Source organism: Typha latifolia, chromosome 15, assembly GCF_019914945.1.
Source record: "Typha latifolia isolate L0001 chromosome 15, TyphaL0001v2, whole genome shotgun sequence".
Classification (NCBI taxonomy): Eukaryota; Viridiplantae; Streptophyta; class Magnoliopsida; order Poales; family Typhaceae; genus Typha; species Typha latifolia.
In genome coordinates, this window is record NC_133100.1 from 225,863 (window position 1) to 244,938 (window position 19,076).

The window sequence follows — 19,076 nt, forward strand, 5'->3', positions numbered from 1 at the left end:
GTGAAAGATGGAAAATATGTGGTTCTTCTGAATGGCATGTAACAAGACTTTGGAATCAAAACCACAGAGATCTAAACTTGACAGAATGGGATTTAATTAGGTAGGAAGCCAATCATAAGTTGAGAAAGAAATGGCATTAATTTATGACATTATAATTCATCATTATTCTGACACCCAATCATTTGAATTCAATTGTTTTTTATATTGATCATAAGGTAATCTGGAGATGGATGAGTTATAGATAGAACAGCAGATAACTTTTGAGGACCAAAATGATTAAAAAAAAACGGGCATGGAAATCAGCAAGATTTCATTGTCAATCTGTTTCAACAAATAGCATATCCTATCAAATTGCAGAGCCTCATTTTTTTTTACCAAGAAGAGCAATCACTGAGATGGAAGACCAATATGTGAAGTATTAATGTAAACATTGATGTCACACCCAAAAAAAAAAAACATTCAACAGGTAGACCAAAACACCTCAAAATTCATGCCATATAGATGTGCGCATGAGTACATCAAAGATGACAGAACAACAATAATTGATGACATGCCAGGAAGAGCTCACAACAACGGCTCCCCGGCTGTCTCCAAAAAATTGGAACTCCCTAAAACAAGGGGGAGCTCCGAACTCGAAAAGATGCAAGAGAAGCCAAAAAATAACAGAAAGAAAAAAAAATGCAGGGATGGCCTTCTCAAACTGCGGTAACTGAGAGTATTTCATACTGTCCTCCCTTACTCTGTGGAAACTCCTGTACAATGGACATTCATCCAAAATCTTAAATCTCTCCCTGCGCCTTTCTGTATTTTTGCCTTCAGTTACTATTTTCATGATCAAGGAAAACTGGAAGCACCCTCTCACTTAACTTGGTGATGAATAGGGCAAATCTTTGGCAAGCCTTGCCATATTAGTTATCACTACACATTCTGGATACACAAAAACAACAAAAGAAAAATGGACTTGGAAACTGGAATTGAGATCATGTCACAAGACCGGTCTTTAAGGTTAGTGCCCCTGGAGGGACTTGGTCACTCTGGGTCCTTAGTGGAACCTGACGGTGAGTCAGCTCCATTGCCAGAAGTTTCTCCGTTAGCGGAAGTTGATGATGGACTGCCCTGATGGTTCTCTTCGTTACCAGATGTTCTGTTTCTCCCAGACCTTGAGCGAATATTGACACCCATGGGGAAGGGCTCCTGTAAAGGAAAAGCCTTGAGTAATTTTCAGATGATGCATAACAAGTGCCATTATGAACATAATCAGCTCTTTCTTTTCTAATTTTATTCTTTTGTGTTGGAGGGAGTTGGAAGGCTCAGATATGGGATGTAACCTGTGAGATCAGAAGTCCTTAAAGAATTTATTGTGGATTATTTATCAACCTGTCTAAATTATTCACAGAAGCAACAATCTATTTATCAGTAGTCAATAGAAAGCAAAGCCAATATTTGAATTGACTACACCAACCATATTAAGAAAAAAAACCACTTGCTCAAGGTGACAATGCGCTATAAAAACCAAGTGCTGTATAAGATTTTACTCTGCACTTCTAATGGGATCGGAGCAACTCACGGTACACTACTTTATACTTCAATATAACCCCAAGATGATAGCCTATGAGGCTAAGCATATATTCCAGCAGTTGCTGTGACTAACAGGCAAGGAAAAACTTAAATCCATAAGAACAAGGAAAAATGTTAACGTATCAAATTTGGCATCAATAGAGGAAGTTGAGTTGGTTACAGATATCCAATAGCAGCATTGGTGATAAAAAAAGCTTCCAGCTCAACTACCAAATTGATGAATACATTCACAAAGCACAGACTTACAAAAGGAAGAAAATATAGATAACAGCTTTAACATGTGAGAGGAAAAAGGATAATTGCAGGATAAATGAAGGCTTGGCATGTACGGTTCAAGTAAAAGTGTCAAGACAGGTAATAATAGAGGTTTGGAATGAATCTAACAAGGGTAACCCGAAAACCAAATCGAAAAATATGGAAGACAACTCATACCTGATCCCCTGCATTGGGACCATCTGAATGGAAGAGAATAGGACGGCAACGTTTGTCCTCATTCATCAGACTTGAGTTCTGGAAATGAGCGATGAGAGCAGATTTTCCTTGGATTCTAGCATATGCAAGTGATGCCACTTTTTCACTGTTAAACTTCTCCCATTTTTTACCATTAAATGTCTGCAGAAAAATTCAGCCACTTACTTTTAGCATTTTCCACTCAGAACGTGAATGCAAACTAAAAAAGAAAAACTCCAGAAAGCATCAGAAATGAATACTTATATGATAACAGAAAAAAGAAATCTTGTAAAAAGTGAATTTCAACTTTATCTTACATTCATGCTTGTAGTGGTTAATGGAACCAGACACGTCAGAATAAGTCTAATTCGTCTACGTTTAGCAAGACAGTAGATCATACCTTATAAAATGAAACAATGTGCTTAGGATCAATCATGTTGATAAAAGCATAACCCACATTGCATTTGTTCTGAAATGAAGAAGGGGAAAATATAATTAGACACCAATGATGGAAAGACTTCTGTTATAAAGAAGCTATAGTTACCTTAAAGTCAATTGGCAAATAGATGAAATCATAAGTTCCTCGGTGGTTTTCGTCAATAGCAGCCAAAAGCATCTTAGAGGTGTACCTGTTGATCAGTTTCAAGAGATTTAAGAAAAATACAAAAACTGAAAAACAGTTAAGGTTGTGAGGAAAGACATGGAGAAAAGTTTAGCAGGTATTGTACACATACTTGTTAGGAATGTTCTTAATCATAAGTGTTGTCCGCAAGTCTTCACCACGCATAATGCAGTCAATGTCAAGCTCATACTGCTTCTTATTGTCACCCTGATTAGCACTTGCATCATTTCTTCGGCTCCTCATCCGATCATTAGGAGAATCAAATGAACCAGGCATGGGGATCATGGAGTTCCTTCCGTGGAACATCTGACACCTTTGCTGAGGTGACGGAATTCCAACATGTGCTGGAGAAATTAAAGCATCCATACAGTTTGCTCCGTTATGAGGAAAGATGTTACGAGAGGCAAGTTCCAACTGGTGCAACTGAGGACTGCCACAGAACCCCATACTTCCAAGAGATCCAGGATGAAAATCTGCTGAATCCCCTGCATAGGCATGTCTCCTGTCCCAGATAGATGGGTTAACAGCAGGCGCAGAGCCCACATGATGGTGTAAAGGAAGAACAGCATTTAGCATATGAGATGGTGCTCTCGGAAGTCCATGTATCTGGGATGGCGGATGAGCAGGAATATTATTAAGAAATGTTGGTGAATTTGACCATAACATGGGAGCAGAGGGATGATGCTGGAAACCATTTGAATTATTCCAGGCATACTGCTGTCCATGGAGAGTGCAACTTCCATTTGCAGAAACCCCAAATGCTGGAAGGCATATGACGGTTACGTATTAATACACAACAAAATGAAACTAGATAAGAGAACCTACACATATGCTAGCAAGAAATAATTATTTTGTCGCTAGAAAAACTGAGAGATATATCTAATGGCAGTTCTGTGTAAGGAATATCAGATTATAGTTTAAGTTTATTGAACTTACCACTTTCACTATGATCAAAGGAATGGCTGTTGAGGCTACCGGAGCCTACTTTAGAAAGATGTCTGTTGTCCACTCCTTCAGCAGGTCTGGAGTTGATACTTATTCCCATGGCTGACATAGTGTTTGGGTTATAAGGGACACCATTTGGTACTCCATTGTGATACTCTGGCAGAGAATGAGGATGGAAGGAATGCATGCCCTGAAATCCAAAGTTCATCTGACCCAATGAATGGCTGAGCTCACCATTAACAGACTGATTACTGTGATTACCGACTGATGAAATTCTGGCAGGGGAGGCTAAAGTTTGAGGTACACTAGAAGAGATGCCACTAAATGCTGTTTCCACAAATGGTCCGATTGGTGCTCGGATGGTAGAATTAAGACCCTGGATAGCTCCATTTTCAAGGGAACCAGTTGTGTTCACACTAAGGGGGATTGATCCTGATAATTCAGAATTTTAAATCATGTGATGCCCACATAACATAACATAATAACTGTCGGAAAACTTTATACAGCAGTTAGACATTGCATAACATCATCTAGAACAAGATTACTATATCATACCAAAGCATCCAGATGGAGAGTTGTTAGGGCTTCCTTGCCTGCATAAACTAAATTCTTCCTGCTCCAACTCCAGAGATAACTGTTGCATTGAGCTGCCAACGCAGAGAGTATCATGTCACTAAATGGCAGTGCACAAAATATTTTTAAATCTAAACTTCAATGGAATTCTTAAAGACTGAAAGGTTTTGTTTCTGGGCATATGTGCAATTAACTAGAAGGACAGAAATACATGGAGAGAAAGTTAACCCCAAAATAGAAATTGATCATGTTAGAAACCAAAATGCTGAGCATCACGCAGCAAATTACCAAAAGAACTTATTACATAAATTATACACTTGAAATAATCAATAATTGAAGCCATGTATAATAAACTACGAATAGCACAAAAACCCACATGCATCTTTGCATCTTTTAAGATGGCTGGATTCTTCAAACTCAAATACATGGAGGGAAAGTTAACCCCAAAATAGTAATATATCATGTTAGAAAAGAACCAAAATGATGAACATCATGCACCAAATTACCAAAAGAACGTATTACATTAGTATACACTTGAAATAATCAATAATTGAAGTCATGTATAATAAACTATGAATAGCACAAACCCACATGCATCTTTGCATCTTTTCAAATGGGCTGGATTCTTCAAACTCAAAATCATGGCAAATGTGTAAAACAGGGAAAGCTTTCAACTGTCATCATCAGAATCATCTTATCTAAATAGGGTATTTTCAACATATAAGACAAGGTGAACAAATTTGACAATTGTAGTATCAAAGTTAGGGTCGACTTGCTGGGTGAATGTCCTACAAGAAAGAGGAAAAAAAAGTTCCAAATAGCAAACAATGTTGAGAGGAGAAAATGATAATGGCTCGTTTCTTAAAAAGAGCAATATATCAATGCAAGGATACCAACTAAGCGCAAACAAAGACGTGCAACATAACAATAAATTGCTAAAGCATAAAGAAAGCATAATGTCATAAGAATCTCCATATTGACAGATATAGTGTATCTAGCAAAACATATTTCTAGAGCTGATATTCAATCTTTTAACATGTTAACCTGAATTTTCAATTTCCAATCATTATTGAAGTGTTAGAAAATTTAAATATGATGACTACAGGGTTTTCTTTTCTCAGAAAATCATCTCCAATTTGACCTTCAAATACCTTCCTAGGGGGAAAACGAGATTTCTAAAATAGCAGTCTGTTGGGTGGTAAATGTCAATTATCAGAACAATCAATTAGGAGTGCTTGAAGTTCCCAAAGGATAATGTCTAAAATGACGAAAGAGACAAGTGTGTCTGCATAAATAGTATTACCGTCTTGTGCCTCCAGGACGGCTAGGCTCAAGCTTGATTTTCTTGCCTGCAATATCGCTCCTGTTTAGAGCATGAAGGGCAGATTCCGCTGCCCTGACATCATAAAACTCTATAAACTTGTGATGACGTTTGTGGGGCGTCTCCCTGATCTGAAACCAAAAGCTTAGATGAGTATAATTTTAAGGAGTTCAGCGCCACAGCTGAGATATATTACCTCTTTGATTTCACCATAAACACCAAATATCTGATGAAGTTCGTCGTTCGAAACAGATGAGTCGAGATTAAATACCACCAGAGTTCCCTGATTAATATCTTTCTCCGAAGGATTATCCTAACAAAAGATAGCCCATCATCATTAATGGAAATATCAGATTCACTGGAATGCAGGTATATGTCCAGAGGGACTCAAAAGAGTTACCCTAGACAAATTTAAATTAAAAATTTAGCATGATAAAGCAACACTGAAAACATGTGATAGTTTGGTGAGTGAGACAAGGTGTGAAGAATATCAGGCTACGCACCACTCCTGTATTCAGCAAGATCAATGTTAAGATGTACAGGTTGATACAGCCTTGAAACATGAGATGTACATGTAACTTCTTTGACTGATGAAATTTGATATTAAATAAATGGTGTCATCATGTTAACTTATGTAACTTATGCTATCGTTTGCATAATTAAGAGAACAATACTAGCAAGTATTCATGTAGATAACTTTTCCTAATAAGAAGTTGAGTTTGAGGATGGGATCAATACGTAGAATTACTCCAAAAAAACAGATGCTTCCAAATTGTATATTTATCAACATTCAGGACTACTCAGCCTAAGGCCAACACATCAGGGTCAAAATCTTAAAAAATGTGGAGAGGAAATATGTATTGACAATTCCCATTAAATAGACTACTAACACTCTGCAAATGCTAGTTAGATCAGTTGACCACAGAACAGTTCCACGTCACCAGCGATGCAAATCTTGGGATCTGAGGACCATCTGCATATTTGTTTCTTTAATTTTCTCAAGCACCAGAAACATTGAGAATTTAAGCATTTAGAGAATTTGAATACTGCTGTGACATTCTTCTGGGAGGTACTCGGGGAAAAAGGTAAATAGCACAAACCGTTTGGTATATCTTACCCACATAGGACAGAGATACATATCACATGGTCCAAGTGCATATCATATTGAGGAGACTGAAGGATGAAACTTAAAAGAACATAGAAAGTTTAGAACCATCTTTCCCCAGATAGGAAGCATTGAAGTTAGGGAAAACAATAGTATCCCTATTTATAATCATTATTAAGATGTCAGATGTTACAAAAAGAATAAATTTGAATTATCCTCCTCATGGTTTGCTTCAAGAAATAGATATCCAGATGAGATAATCTGGTCAATGGGACACTTCTAGGGATTTCATTGGAAAGAAGGGGAATTAATAAAACAGAAACTCCACATAATTTAAAAGAATATATACATAGTTGAAACACATTGCATAAATCGTTACCTTTGGAATAGAGAAGTGTATGTCAAGCTTCCGGCGTCTCAAGGGCTTGCTCTGAAGTGCCCTCATTGCATTTCGTGCAGCCCTTATATCATAGTAAGATATCATCACAAAACCACGATGTTTGCAGGCTGTATAAAGCGTGCGTATGTCCCCATATTGCTTAAAAGAAAAAAAATATATATTAGGAAATTAAAAGGCTTTTACATCAAGAAGACAACGTATGAGTACTTAAAACAACTATAATTTAGGTAAAATAGTACTTAAAACAACTATAAAATTTAAATGAAGTATAAGTGCTTAAACAAATATAAATTTAGATACCTCAAAAAGAAGTCTTAACTCAGAATCCTCCACATTGCTATTGATGTTTCTAACAAAAAGGGTTCTGGAAGGGTGTTCACCATATGGGTGTTCGCCAGCAAATGGGCCACTCATCTCTCCTTGCAGACCATTAGAAGCTTCTAAACCAATAAATTCGGAAATTTTGTTTCCATTGCCATTGTCATCAGCTTCTAGTTCCATTCCTCCTCCAGTGTAGAAAATATCATCATCATTATCGTCCTCATTGTTTCGCTGACCAATATATCCAATATCATCAATAAGACCAGATAGTAATTCATCATCATCAGGGAGAAGATTTCCAATGGTTTGGGCTTCCATTTCTTCCATAGATTCAAAAGGCTCATCTTCACCACAGTTGGAATCAATGGACTGACCAATAACACTGTTTGATGCCAATATCACTGCCCATTCATGAAGGACAAATATTACTCAGAGAAAAAAATTCTGAAATTGTTGACACGATACAGAATTTATACCATAAGTACTTGATAATATGAAACTGTTATTTTTAAGATTTTCCTCAGAAAATTAATGCCACTGAACAACAAATTGCAACTTGCTATTTTTTATTTTTTATCACTAGGAGGAAAATATGCCTCTTTATAGCAGCAATTCATTGGCATCAATACTGTAACATATAAGAGAGAAAGAGAGGAAAGTTTACATTTCTTATTGAAGATATCTGGAAGGGAACTTGAGAAGTGTCCATTCTCATAGTTGTTCCCATTCTGGTCAACTTTCTTCGCTTCCGCAAATACTGATGCATTGACGAATAAACCGGAGTGGGATCCAGAAACTTTGTCACCAGTCCTCCAAGAAGTTGAAGACAAGTTGCTAAACCTTTCTTGTCCCATCAAATTATGCTCTAGGCCAAGCTTAGTTCTCTGGTTTTTGAGGATATAAGCCTGTGGAAGTTCTAGACTTCCAACACGATTTTCCTCCATTGGATGATGCTTTTCGAGTGGAGAAGAAGAAACTGACTTGCTTCCTGACAATAATGGCAATCCCTCTGTTCCTGCAGTTCAATCAATCATCATAATGAACCCAAGGATGAGTATAGAGAAGTAAAGATGTCCTTAACCAAATAGTCCAGGACAAATCGTGTACAAAAACAAGTCTCAAATATCATGGCAATTGGAATTTTAAGTAGCAAGAATTTTCACCGTAAATCCAAATTTTGACCTTTTCATACCACTCATGAGGCATATATACAGCAAGATGACTATTAATGGATGTTAACACAGATTTGATGTCTCTGTCAAATTGATCAAGTGATCTTCACTAGAACAGATAAAAACTCTGTTCAATTTTATATCGCAGAAAAAAGCGGACATTTCCCAGAAAGATCACCCAAAACCAAAATAACTATACAGAACTTCAACGAAGTGCTAATACTCACCACGATGATCAGACTCGAGTTTCCAAAATCCAACTTGCTTCTGCATAAAAAAAAAAAAGCTGACTAATTAAGACACAAGGTAGAGTCCATCTGGGTCACCAATGAACAGAATTCAAGAGAAAATAATACAGTTCATGAAAAAATTCCGATAAATAGAAGACTGGCAAAAATAAAAACATCGGCATTCTATCGTGAAAGAACAACATAAATGCACCTAATTTGGATGAGGAATTGCGAAGAACATTTTAACCAAAATATAATACCTCATTTGGAAAGCGGAACTCCTCAGAAAAGAAGGACGACGTCTCCGAGGAAAGGCGGAATGGGGACAGATGCCTCTGATCCATGACTCTAGATGGCATCCTGCAGCTCCCACACCATAGACCTACCCCAAATTCAAATTCTTCTTTCAAAAGACTTGACCTTCCTCTGGTTAACAGCCCACAGCGCTCTCAGCAACAATACCTACTGTATAAACTTCAATCAGATCAAAAAAATTGTAACGAAACTTTTAGCCCAAAACTAGCAAATTGTATAAGTCAGTCGAGATAGACTTCGTGTTAAATTAGGTGATCCAGTTCTGGCTTAAGAAACTAAATAGAGGGTAAAAGGAAAAATCGATCGCTAATAATTAGGGGAAATTTCTAGAAATTCAAACCATTTTGGCGCTGAGAAATCTAAGGTCACCAAATTTGTCAAACAAAGGAACGAAAAAATTGGAATTCGACGTGAATCATTTCAAAAACTGAAATTTTCAAAGAAAAAAAAAACGAGAACGTGGAAGCGACAAAAAGTTTGAGATCACACGAAAATTTCATCAAACGCCAGCAAATTAAACAGCCCAAGAAGAAAGAGAAATCCCAAATTCAAGCTCGGACCCACTCCTCCCGCCGCGATCCCAAATCAACCCCAACCCAACACCCAAACTTTCCAACAAGAACACCAGACAAGAGCTCAGAACGGGAATCCTCACCAGATCTCTCTCCTTCCTCCTCCTAGAGTTCGAATTAACGACAGAAAACCCCAAAGGCGCGAGCTTTAAAGGACAAAACCGCCTGGAGAATGGATTACGCCATAAGGCAAGGAAGAGAAGAGGATTAGGAAGCGAACAAGGAAGGGATTCTACTTCTCCGCAGCCGTGCCGTGCGCGAGAATCCAACTCCACGATACCTTTCCTCCCCTTTTCCCTCCAATGCAAGCCTCCTCTCCCACTTCTCGCGCCGCAATCCCAAATTATTCTATTCTCGCCCCCACTTTTCCTTTCCCCACGCCTTCCGTGCCTCGATCCTCCAGATTCGAGCCGTGATCTCGGCTCGCCGGTATCTATGGCGCTCGCCGGCAAGCAGAGAGAGAGAGAGAGAGAGAGAGAGAGAGAAGGGTGGGGTTGGTGCCTATTTAAGCGTGGGAATGAAGGAGGGCGGTGAGCGAAAGGGCGGAGCACCGAATCCCGGTTCCTATAAACACGAGGGCGACGGGGTGGCTGAAGAAACGCCGTTATCCACCCCGTAACGGCGTTTTATCCGAACACGGGAGTGGGTCGGATCGACAGGTACGTACCGGTGATTTAGCTGCTACTCTCCCGATCTCGAATGACAAAATTACCCTTCTCCCTTATTATAATGGCGAGCGAGACCGATCCGGTTACACTCACCGCTACAGTCCAAAACTGGTTCTCGAATCGACTTCATAATGACGTGATTTTAGAATATCACCATTATTTTGCAAATAACACCCCCAAGAAACGAAATATTCTGTACTTTTTCGTCGATCCCATTCAAACTAAAGGGCATCTTCCTATCTTCCCTCCTATTAAAGAAACCGTGGAGGGTGATCTAACAAATGATTAAAATAAAGGGGCATTATATGCAAATATCCTTTAGATATTATTTATTTAACAGGCTGCTGCTAATAAGCGCCAAGGGGAGAGAATTGCGGACACCCCGAGGATAAGTATGAAGTACATGAAGCACGTGGGCCCCGCTAACTGCACTCCTCTCAACGTGGCGTGGCCCTACTTGCGAACTATCTGTTCTCTGTTCTCGGTGTCAGAGCTGTTCTCTTCTGCGATCCTGGACGATCCAACGGTGGAGATTGAATCCCAGGTTTAAATTTGTCACGGGTACAAGATGGAAGATTCGGAGGAATCAAACACGCAGGATGCGGCAAATCTACGGACTCAAATGCCGTAATTAACACCGAATTATTAGGTAATAAATGGGCAAATCCTCCATCATACGCAACATCTACTCTTGACCAGATCCGCTGTTCGCATCCTCAATGTGCTGTCGTCTCGCCGCCCAGTAGGAGCCTCCCACGTTTACAAGATGCCTTGGCCGCTGTCCGAGAGGACACAGCTGATCCACTCCGGATAGCGTGTGCGTACGATACACGGAGCCGGCAAGTGTAGTGTGTCCTTAACGCCGACGCGTGGACGAGGCGGGAGACGGAAAGCGTGAGAGAGTAAACCGCTGTACGCCGTCTGATTCAGATCGGACGGCATCACTGAAATCCTAATTAGTTAATTTCCCATTTTGCACCCTGGGCTTCTTCGTATTTATCGCACTTAATATTTCACATTTCCACTATGTTTCTCATAAAATAGATTACACTTAGAACTCTCGAATCTATAATTTTTTTAATCACTTTTATTTATTTATTTTATCTGTAAACCTTTGTGCATTATTATATATTATCTTAATAGGCAAATAAACTTTATATAGCCTAAGACATTGTGTGAAAAGGATTTAGAACTAAGAAAGAAAAGACTATCCAACTAATTAAGGTGTTAATGTGGAAGTTGGGAATGGTGCAATAAATGGGGACCAATCAATGAGTAGGGCATATTATATTCAAGGGTGTGGGGATTATGATAGTAATAATAAGGTTGGATTTATAATTCTATAGACACACGTGTGTATATTAGCATTATTATGTTGATTAAAAGCAGTGCCATTATACTTTCACAGAAGAAGATGATTAGAATAGCAAGTAATATAAAAAGAAAAAAGAAATTGGGTTATGATGATTATCATGTAACAGCTAGAGCTATTATTTTATTTTATTAATATTATTCTTCTTATACACAGTTTTTGACTAAATTAATCAAATTCTAATTTTTAGTTTTACTAAAATAGACTACTCCTTAAATTGTGGTATAATTTACTATAGCCCTAGCAAAAATATTGAATTAATCAGTATTTTATCCCTAAGTAAAAAATGCTGATTAGTTTAGCAATTTTTTACTGGTCCTAAAATGCTGAACTAATTAGCGTTATATATATATATATATATATATATATATATATATATATATATATATATATTATTTTAACTTAATCTTTCAGCAGTTAAGAAAAAAAATTATGTAGCGATAAAAACGCCGAACTGATTAGCTTTTTTGAAAACGCTAATTAGTTTAATATTTTTATTAGTGTTACAATTAATTAGACCTTATTTGATAATAAATTTGAGTGACAATCTATTTCGATAAAAATAAATAAAAAGGAGTCTGATAGTTTGGTCAAAAACTCTCTTATACCTTTTAGTACTCTTCTTTTTTACCTAATTTTAACAATATTATTTTTATTTTATCAATGATAGTGGTGGATAAAAGACTCGTCTAAACTTAGAGCAAGTATATTTATTATATATATATTTTATTTAATTGGAAAGTAGTTATCTTGGAGCAGTAGATATGTCAATTGCTTGTTATGCAGCACATTTGACTGGCAAGTAGAGGTGGAAAGAATGAAATTGTGGGTTGAATTTTTATAGCCTCTGTTGATATTAATTTTGGATATATTTGAAGTTAGACCGAAGAATAGTCGTTCACATGAAACAAATGAACGAGATTATTGTTATTTTCTTAGTAGAATCTCATATTTTATTACCACTCATATTAGATATTTTATAGTTCTTTTAAGAGAATTGAAAGTCTAGTATGATGTTAATATTTAAAGATGAAAATACTCATATAATGTGAGTTTCTTTGATCACCAATCCTATTGGCTTTCGTACCTTTGTAATAAACTTTATATACTTAGAGAATTATAAGGACAAAACAACTATTTATCTTAAATACTACTTTACTACTAAGAAAACAACTACTTTACTACTAATAAATAACTATTAAATTAATCTTTCTAGTCTCCTAATTTATCCATTATAAAAGGGTATTTTAGTTATGTATTAAACTATCATTTTAATTTATATTATATTAAATATAATTATTACACGTTACACTAGCTTATACTAATATAACATCTCTTAGATAAACATCGCTACACTAGTATAGAACTTATTCCACAAGTGAATACTTTCTAGATTTTTTTAATTAAAAAAATATCGGGTCAATTTAAACCCTAGAGAGACAATTCTACTTTTATTTTAGAGAAAAAAAAAAAATTGAAGCTCACGTTTTCTATACTATTGTTAGAATGTGAGAGATATTAAATAGTTGACAAGGTTTGAAAATGGATTATAGTTTGATAAATCTAAGTATAGTTAGACTATAGCATTATTAGATATAATAAAAAGAAATAGAGGGCAAGGGCAAGTAAGTCATCATCCAGAAAGAAGAAAAGGTTACATAATGTTACTGTACCTACTGGTGTTCCTTTCTCGTGAACAACAACAGCCTTTGCATTCGAGTAGTATTCAATGATTCAAACCCCTTTTCTTTCTTTCTTTCTTTTTAAAATCTCTCTTTTATCTAAGTGGAGTGTTCAGCTTTATCCACCTTAGATTTAAATGGATTATGATAAATTCAAACTTGTTTAAAGCTTTTGATTAATGTCAGGTTATAGTATAACATAAAAACACTATCACTATTTTACCACTGGATATTGTCTTAGTGATATATATATATATATTGTTGCACTGCAAGTGCCCAAAAAATTGAAATAAGAAATCTAACTACTTTCTAGTTCTTTGTTTTTTTTCTTTTAGATTCTAAGTATTTTTCTTTCTTATCCACTGCAATGCATGTGTCTAAAAAACTTCTTCTTTATGATAAGCAATAAAGAGGAGAATCATCTCTAAGAAAAGATGATGACAATAATAATAAAGATGAGTTATCTCTTCAATCTCTGTAAGGCTGTATGCAAGAAAAGAGAGCAAATTCATGCAGACCAAGTAATTGAAGTCCAAAAGGATTTTTTTGCTTTGGCAAGTATAAAGGACTTCTCCATTCACTTTAAACCTAGGGATGAAGGCTTTTGATGTTACATTGTGATTTTGTTCACCTAAACTTCAAAAGAACAAGTCTTATATTACTTCTTATCTAATAGATTATGAGCTCGTAAACTAATTATAAGTTAGACTTTCTTAATATATAACCTAGATAAATACGGGAGCTACATGGGTTGGTAGGATAGGATTACTATAGTATTTTCGCTATTCATTGTCGAAAAAGAAGAAAAATAAAACATTTTTTTATTAAAGAAAAATATTTGGTTAATCTCGAGGGAATGAAAATTTATGAAATGATAATATAATTTAACATAATTACCTTTATGTGATTAGAAAAATAAAAATTGTATATGTCTTCATTTAGTGTCAGCTGTATTCTTAACAATATGCATATCATATCTTCATCCTCTTGAACTTATTTTCTACTCTAATTCAAGTGGATCATATTTAATAGAATATCGTAAATAATGTGAATATTTTAGTACATCAAGAATTCATCATAAAAGATAAATATTTATTTATGATCCCAACCATATTGTTTTCCTTCCTCCATTGATCCCAAAGACTTATCAAACAAGTAATTAGATCTCAGAGACTAACCAACAACCACATTGATGAATAAATACAAGCACCTACACATCTATACTACCAAACTTTGGTTATAAATACATCATATGAAAGATAGCTACTTGTGCTATTATTAAATGAGGTGTAGGTATAGCTAGGATTAAGTTATATAAGAAGCTAAACATTAATGCAGGAATCTGAGTGGTAAAAGATATGATTTCCAAAAACATAGAAAATATAGTCTACATGTCTTATCACTTTATAGGGGAAAAATCAATTCAAAGTAGTGATCTATTTACAAAATAGACAGCTTATTTTTTTCCTTTGTTGATAAGATTGTAGATTGATATATTATGACAGTTAGTTAATCAGTTGATTCAAAAGTTTTAAATTATTAATTATCATCCTATAAATCGACTATGATACATATTATATCACTAAACAAATTCGATAGTTATCAACCTAGTAATGTGAAGAAATAAAAAGGGAGAAATTTATCAAAAAATACTATATATTTTGTTTTTATTATCATTTCACACTCTAGCGAGAGTATTTTTGAGGCAATAATAGCAAAATACAGAGTGTCAGATAGAGTGTTTTTTTTATTGATCCTCCCATAAAATTAAGAAAATGAAAATCTAAACAGTATGAAACAGGGTTTTACTTTGGCCTACAGGGGGACACAATTGAGTAAAGATTTGGAAAGGCTTATGCAAATGGAGATCTTTCACATGGGGGAGGTCTAAGTTGGTGGGACACCTGCAAATGTTTATCCAATGGAGCCTGGAGCCTGGAGCCCTACCTGATTATATTTAATTCACAGTGAAGGACCACTCTGGGGGCAGTAGGAGGGTGTACTTGGTGGATCACAATGCCTTTGTCTTTGTGGTCAGTTTGATAACCCCTAATAACAACACAGAGAGGGCCACCATTGCCATGGCTAGAAACCACAACAAGTTCTCTGCTGCATCCCTGACACTCTCTTTCTACATCTACAATCATTGTTCAGTTCTATATCAGCCTGCAAGTTTGTAATCCAGTGGACTCTCTCATAAAAATTGGACACAGGAAAGAGAGAGACAGAGAGCAAAGCAATTCGGTTGAGAATATTCTCATTTGCCATCCCTAGGGAGAGAGGGAGAGAAGAAAGTTACTGCCCTTTTTGTTCTTTTTGTTGTTTGGATTCCAAACAAATATATCTCCAGGTCACACTAGTATTTTTTTTTAATAATTTTGCAGAACTACTACTTCAAGTCCTGTTTACTATCTATGGATTTCATTAACATAATAAATAAAGAATTGATCCATCTCTGTGCTTTATCTGATTGAGATGCTCCTAAAAAAGCATCTCTTAGAAGAAGTTCTTATCTTATCAGGAGAAGACTTAACCCCTAATATAATGAGAGAACTACAATAGAGATGTACTAGATCTATGTCATGATTGAAGCCTTCCTCCGTTTACTTCTACTGCATCGATATTATTGAGATCTTCTAACAAATTAAATGTAATATATATCTATAAATTACACTGGAGTCAACAGTGGAGAGATGGAGTATAAATCTATCTGGCAGTCTCTGCCAGCAATAATTGAAGTGAAGAGTTAGACAACTTCAATTTATTTTAAGAGTTTAGTATTATGGGTTGCTAATTGTCTTGATAATTGCAGGAGATTCTTGCAATTATTGCTGCAGTGCACTGAAATGATATAGTACTTGTGGTCCTCTAAATCCTTTGAAATAAAACAAAGTAAACCTCAAGGAGAAAAAAAAAAGAAGTAATTCCATTTCTTTTACCTTTGGATTATGAGATTAGCCTTAAATTGTCCTCTAAATCCTTTCATAAATTAATTACCTAAGCTAGCCTTTCCCCTAATTGGATATATGTGTGTGTGTGTGTGTGTGTGTGTTCACTACTATCTCAGAAAACAATTTAAAGCATTGGCTTCCCAACCAAATCCCTCTACCCCTATCTTTCTTTCTTTGGATTCTAAAACAAATCCCTATCAGTTTATCTTGATCTCAAGAATAGAGGAAGATAATAATACCAACAATTTTGATTTGTGTGTAGAAAAAGGACACACACAATGAGCTTTTAAGGATATGAGTTGTTCAACAAGGAGAATATTCCATTCTTATTTGAAAAACATCTCATGCCATCCAATCTTAATGCCTTTTTGTAGATAGATAGATAGATGGATAGATAAATATATAGATGGATGGATGGTTGGTTAGAGAAAGGGATGGATCATGTGACAAAGAAAGCCAAGGTTTGCCAATTGTGGGGCTCAAGATCAGAATAGAATAGAATAGGGACAAGGTAAAAAGACATAAAAGGGAGAATAGAGTGGCATAGTCTTCTCATCTCCTCCAAACAACAACCGAATTCAAGAAATGGACCCAATTCAATCATTCATCTTCTTTGAGAATTTTCCACCCTCTTTTTTTTTTATTTTAACATAATTATCAGAATCAGACTAGATATTGACCTAATTAAGAAGCCACCTAGTCGAACCGTTGGTTCATCTAAGAAAGTATATCAATAAGAGTAGCAATACAATTATATTTCTTCTATTATTTAGCTATTTTTAACTAATGTTTAGGTTAAGTATATCAAATCATATGATCTGTACAAAATTATATCTTCATTAGATTTTTTAAGACTAAATTACCCTTAGGGTAAATAGTAGAAATAATTGAATATTAAGAATAAACAAGTATTTTTTTTTTGAAAAAAAAAACAACTCATTCAGTTTGTATGTACGCTTCAATGGTTGAATCTTCGAGTCAGCTAGTTTTTATTAGATCAATTATATCTCTGGTCCGATAAAAAAAATTAAATCGACTTAGTGGTCAATTCATTGACTCGATCTGATTTTAATAATTATGACTATTATCAAAATTACACCCCGAGCATAAGTGGTAATTTATGGTCGAAATTTCTTGTGGATGTCATGTGTATATAATTTATGCCCGTTGTGACTTAATTCTAAGTTAGAGTTAGGAGATTATCTCTTTGTCTAGCCTATAATTAGACTTATGAGTTAATAATATACAAAACAAAAGATCAAACAAAACATCTCTGCTTGGCTCAAAAGAAAGTGTCCAACCTTTGGGCTCCAGAAATAAAGAATACTACCCAACTTGCATTCTATTCAATTAATAGATGATTCATTGAGTAGTGAAGTGGTCTATAAGATTAGGTGAGTAATAAATAGAGATCACTAACTTTAGATTCTTTTTATTTAACCCCCATATTAGATGAGCAATAATATACTATATGTTTGTCCATAGGTATATATTTATAGTCATGTTATCAATGGGATAGAAACATATTAAATAACATCTATTTTTTTCTGAGTCATAAGTAATAAAAATACTAGTTTTCTGAAGAGGTTTTGAAGGGCATATAAACTTAAAAGAGAATTTTCACTTGGACTAGTTGTGAATTATATAAAGTAGGGATAAATATATTTTACTTGCTGAATAAATAAACATCATTTCTTCCTCTAAAACTTATACTCATATGTGATGATATAAAAATAAAAGTTCAGAAGAGTAAAATAATTTTCATCCAAACTAATATTAAAAAAAGAAAAAAAAAAGAAGAGTTGTGGTACTGATGATGGAGATGATGGTTACTACTTTTATTCCCTGGGCTAAGTTAGTGGGATTTAGTTTTCAACTTGGCCCTAATCTTATATTAATGGGCATATAGAATCTATTGCTATATTATATGTAGTCGTTAGCAATCATTAGTTGAATGTGCTTTTCATGGTGGATGTTTAAATGGATTAATTTTTTTTTTTCAAAGAAAGGAGGAGTCTTTGATTATACTTTAAAGTGCTACTCAATTTTGGGGAGCAAATAACCCTACCTACATTTAAAATTTATTAAAAAAAAATTTCTCGCTTTTTTTATTTACAAATCGAGTCCTTTTATTAGTATATTTGTAAAAGAAAAAAAATCTTATTAATTAAGGCCCATTCCAATCAGCAACTCTATCAACTTAATTAAGGCGAAAGGCAAGTAATAAGGAATAAAAGGATGTTTAATTTGTTTAATTATCTCTCTCCTCACCTTATCTAATAGAGAATGTTTATGGCATTTGGTAAGATTAGGACCTCATCATGGGTCTTGGCATGTCAACATTAAGCGGATAGCATTGTGATCTAGTCCATTTAAGACACCACTAAAATCTTCTAATGAGTAATGAGTTAGGTAGATTAGTTGAGTGACAATTTTACTATAAGATAAATAAAATTTTCGTATTTAATACTGTAATATTTTGGGCATTTGGTCCAGTGGTATGATTCTCGCTTAGTTAAACTTAACCAAATCTCTTAGTTAAGTTAACTAAATTATAAAAATACCTTCAACTAAGTCATACTAAGAGTATTTTAGTCATTTTAAAAATAAAATATTTCTACTTAATAGAATATTCTGACGGTGTTAGTTTAAATCTAATCTATGGTGTTTTCTGTACATATCCTCTGAATTAGAAGGATCGATTTATAAATAATAAAAATGTAGAGTGTAAACAATAATAACGCTATAAAGTAGGGTGTTATATACAAATTTCTCTAATTTAAAAGAACGTGGATAATT

General features: G+C 35.0%; 1 protein-coding gene and 1 long non-coding RNA gene across 4 annotated transcripts; one reads left to right on the forward strand and one right to left on the reverse strand.

Moving 5' to 3' along the window:
- Window positions 1-467: 467 nt before the first annotated feature.
- LOC140801893 (protein MEI2-like 4) lies at window positions 468-10,094 on the reverse strand. 3 transcript variants are annotated; one of them, XM_073157260.1, is made up of 16 exons: window positions 9,841-10,094; window positions 9,688-9,769; window positions 8,978-9,179; window positions 8,715-8,754; window positions 7,980-8,330; window positions 7,295-7,716; window positions 6,974-7,132; window positions 5,686-5,802; window positions 5,472-5,620; window positions 4,151-4,242; window positions 3,587-4,027; window positions 2,763-3,411; window positions 2,573-2,657; window positions 2,429-2,497; window positions 2,011-2,190; window positions 468-1,194 (listed from the first exon to the last, which is right to left on the reverse strand). In XM_073157260.1, the coding sequence occupies exons 3-16, from the start codon at window positions 9,074-9,076 to the stop codon at window positions 1,030-1,032; spliced, it is 3,018 nt and encodes a 1,005-aa protein (XP_073013361.1). In that variant the 5' UTR covers window positions 9,077-9,179; window positions 9,688-9,769; window positions 9,841-10,094; the 3' UTR covers window positions 468-1,029. The 3 variants fall into 3 exon arrangements, with proteins under 3 accessions (XP_073013361.1, XP_073013360.1, XP_073013359.1); XM_073157259.1 differs by having other exon boundaries at window positions 8,978-9,182; window positions 9,841-9,981; XM_073157258.1 differs by lacking the exon at window positions 9,841-10,094 and having other exon boundaries at window positions 8,978-9,182; window positions 9,688-9,824.
- Window positions 10,095-10,136: 42 nt separating this feature from the next.
- LOC140801894 (uncharacterized) lies at window positions 10,137-11,250 on the forward strand. Its single transcript, XR_012111546.1, has 2 exons — window positions 10,137-10,263; window positions 10,613-11,250. It is a non-coding gene; the product is annotated as an uncharacterized lncRNA (long non-coding RNA).
- Window positions 11,251-19,076: the final 7,826 nt, after the last annotated feature.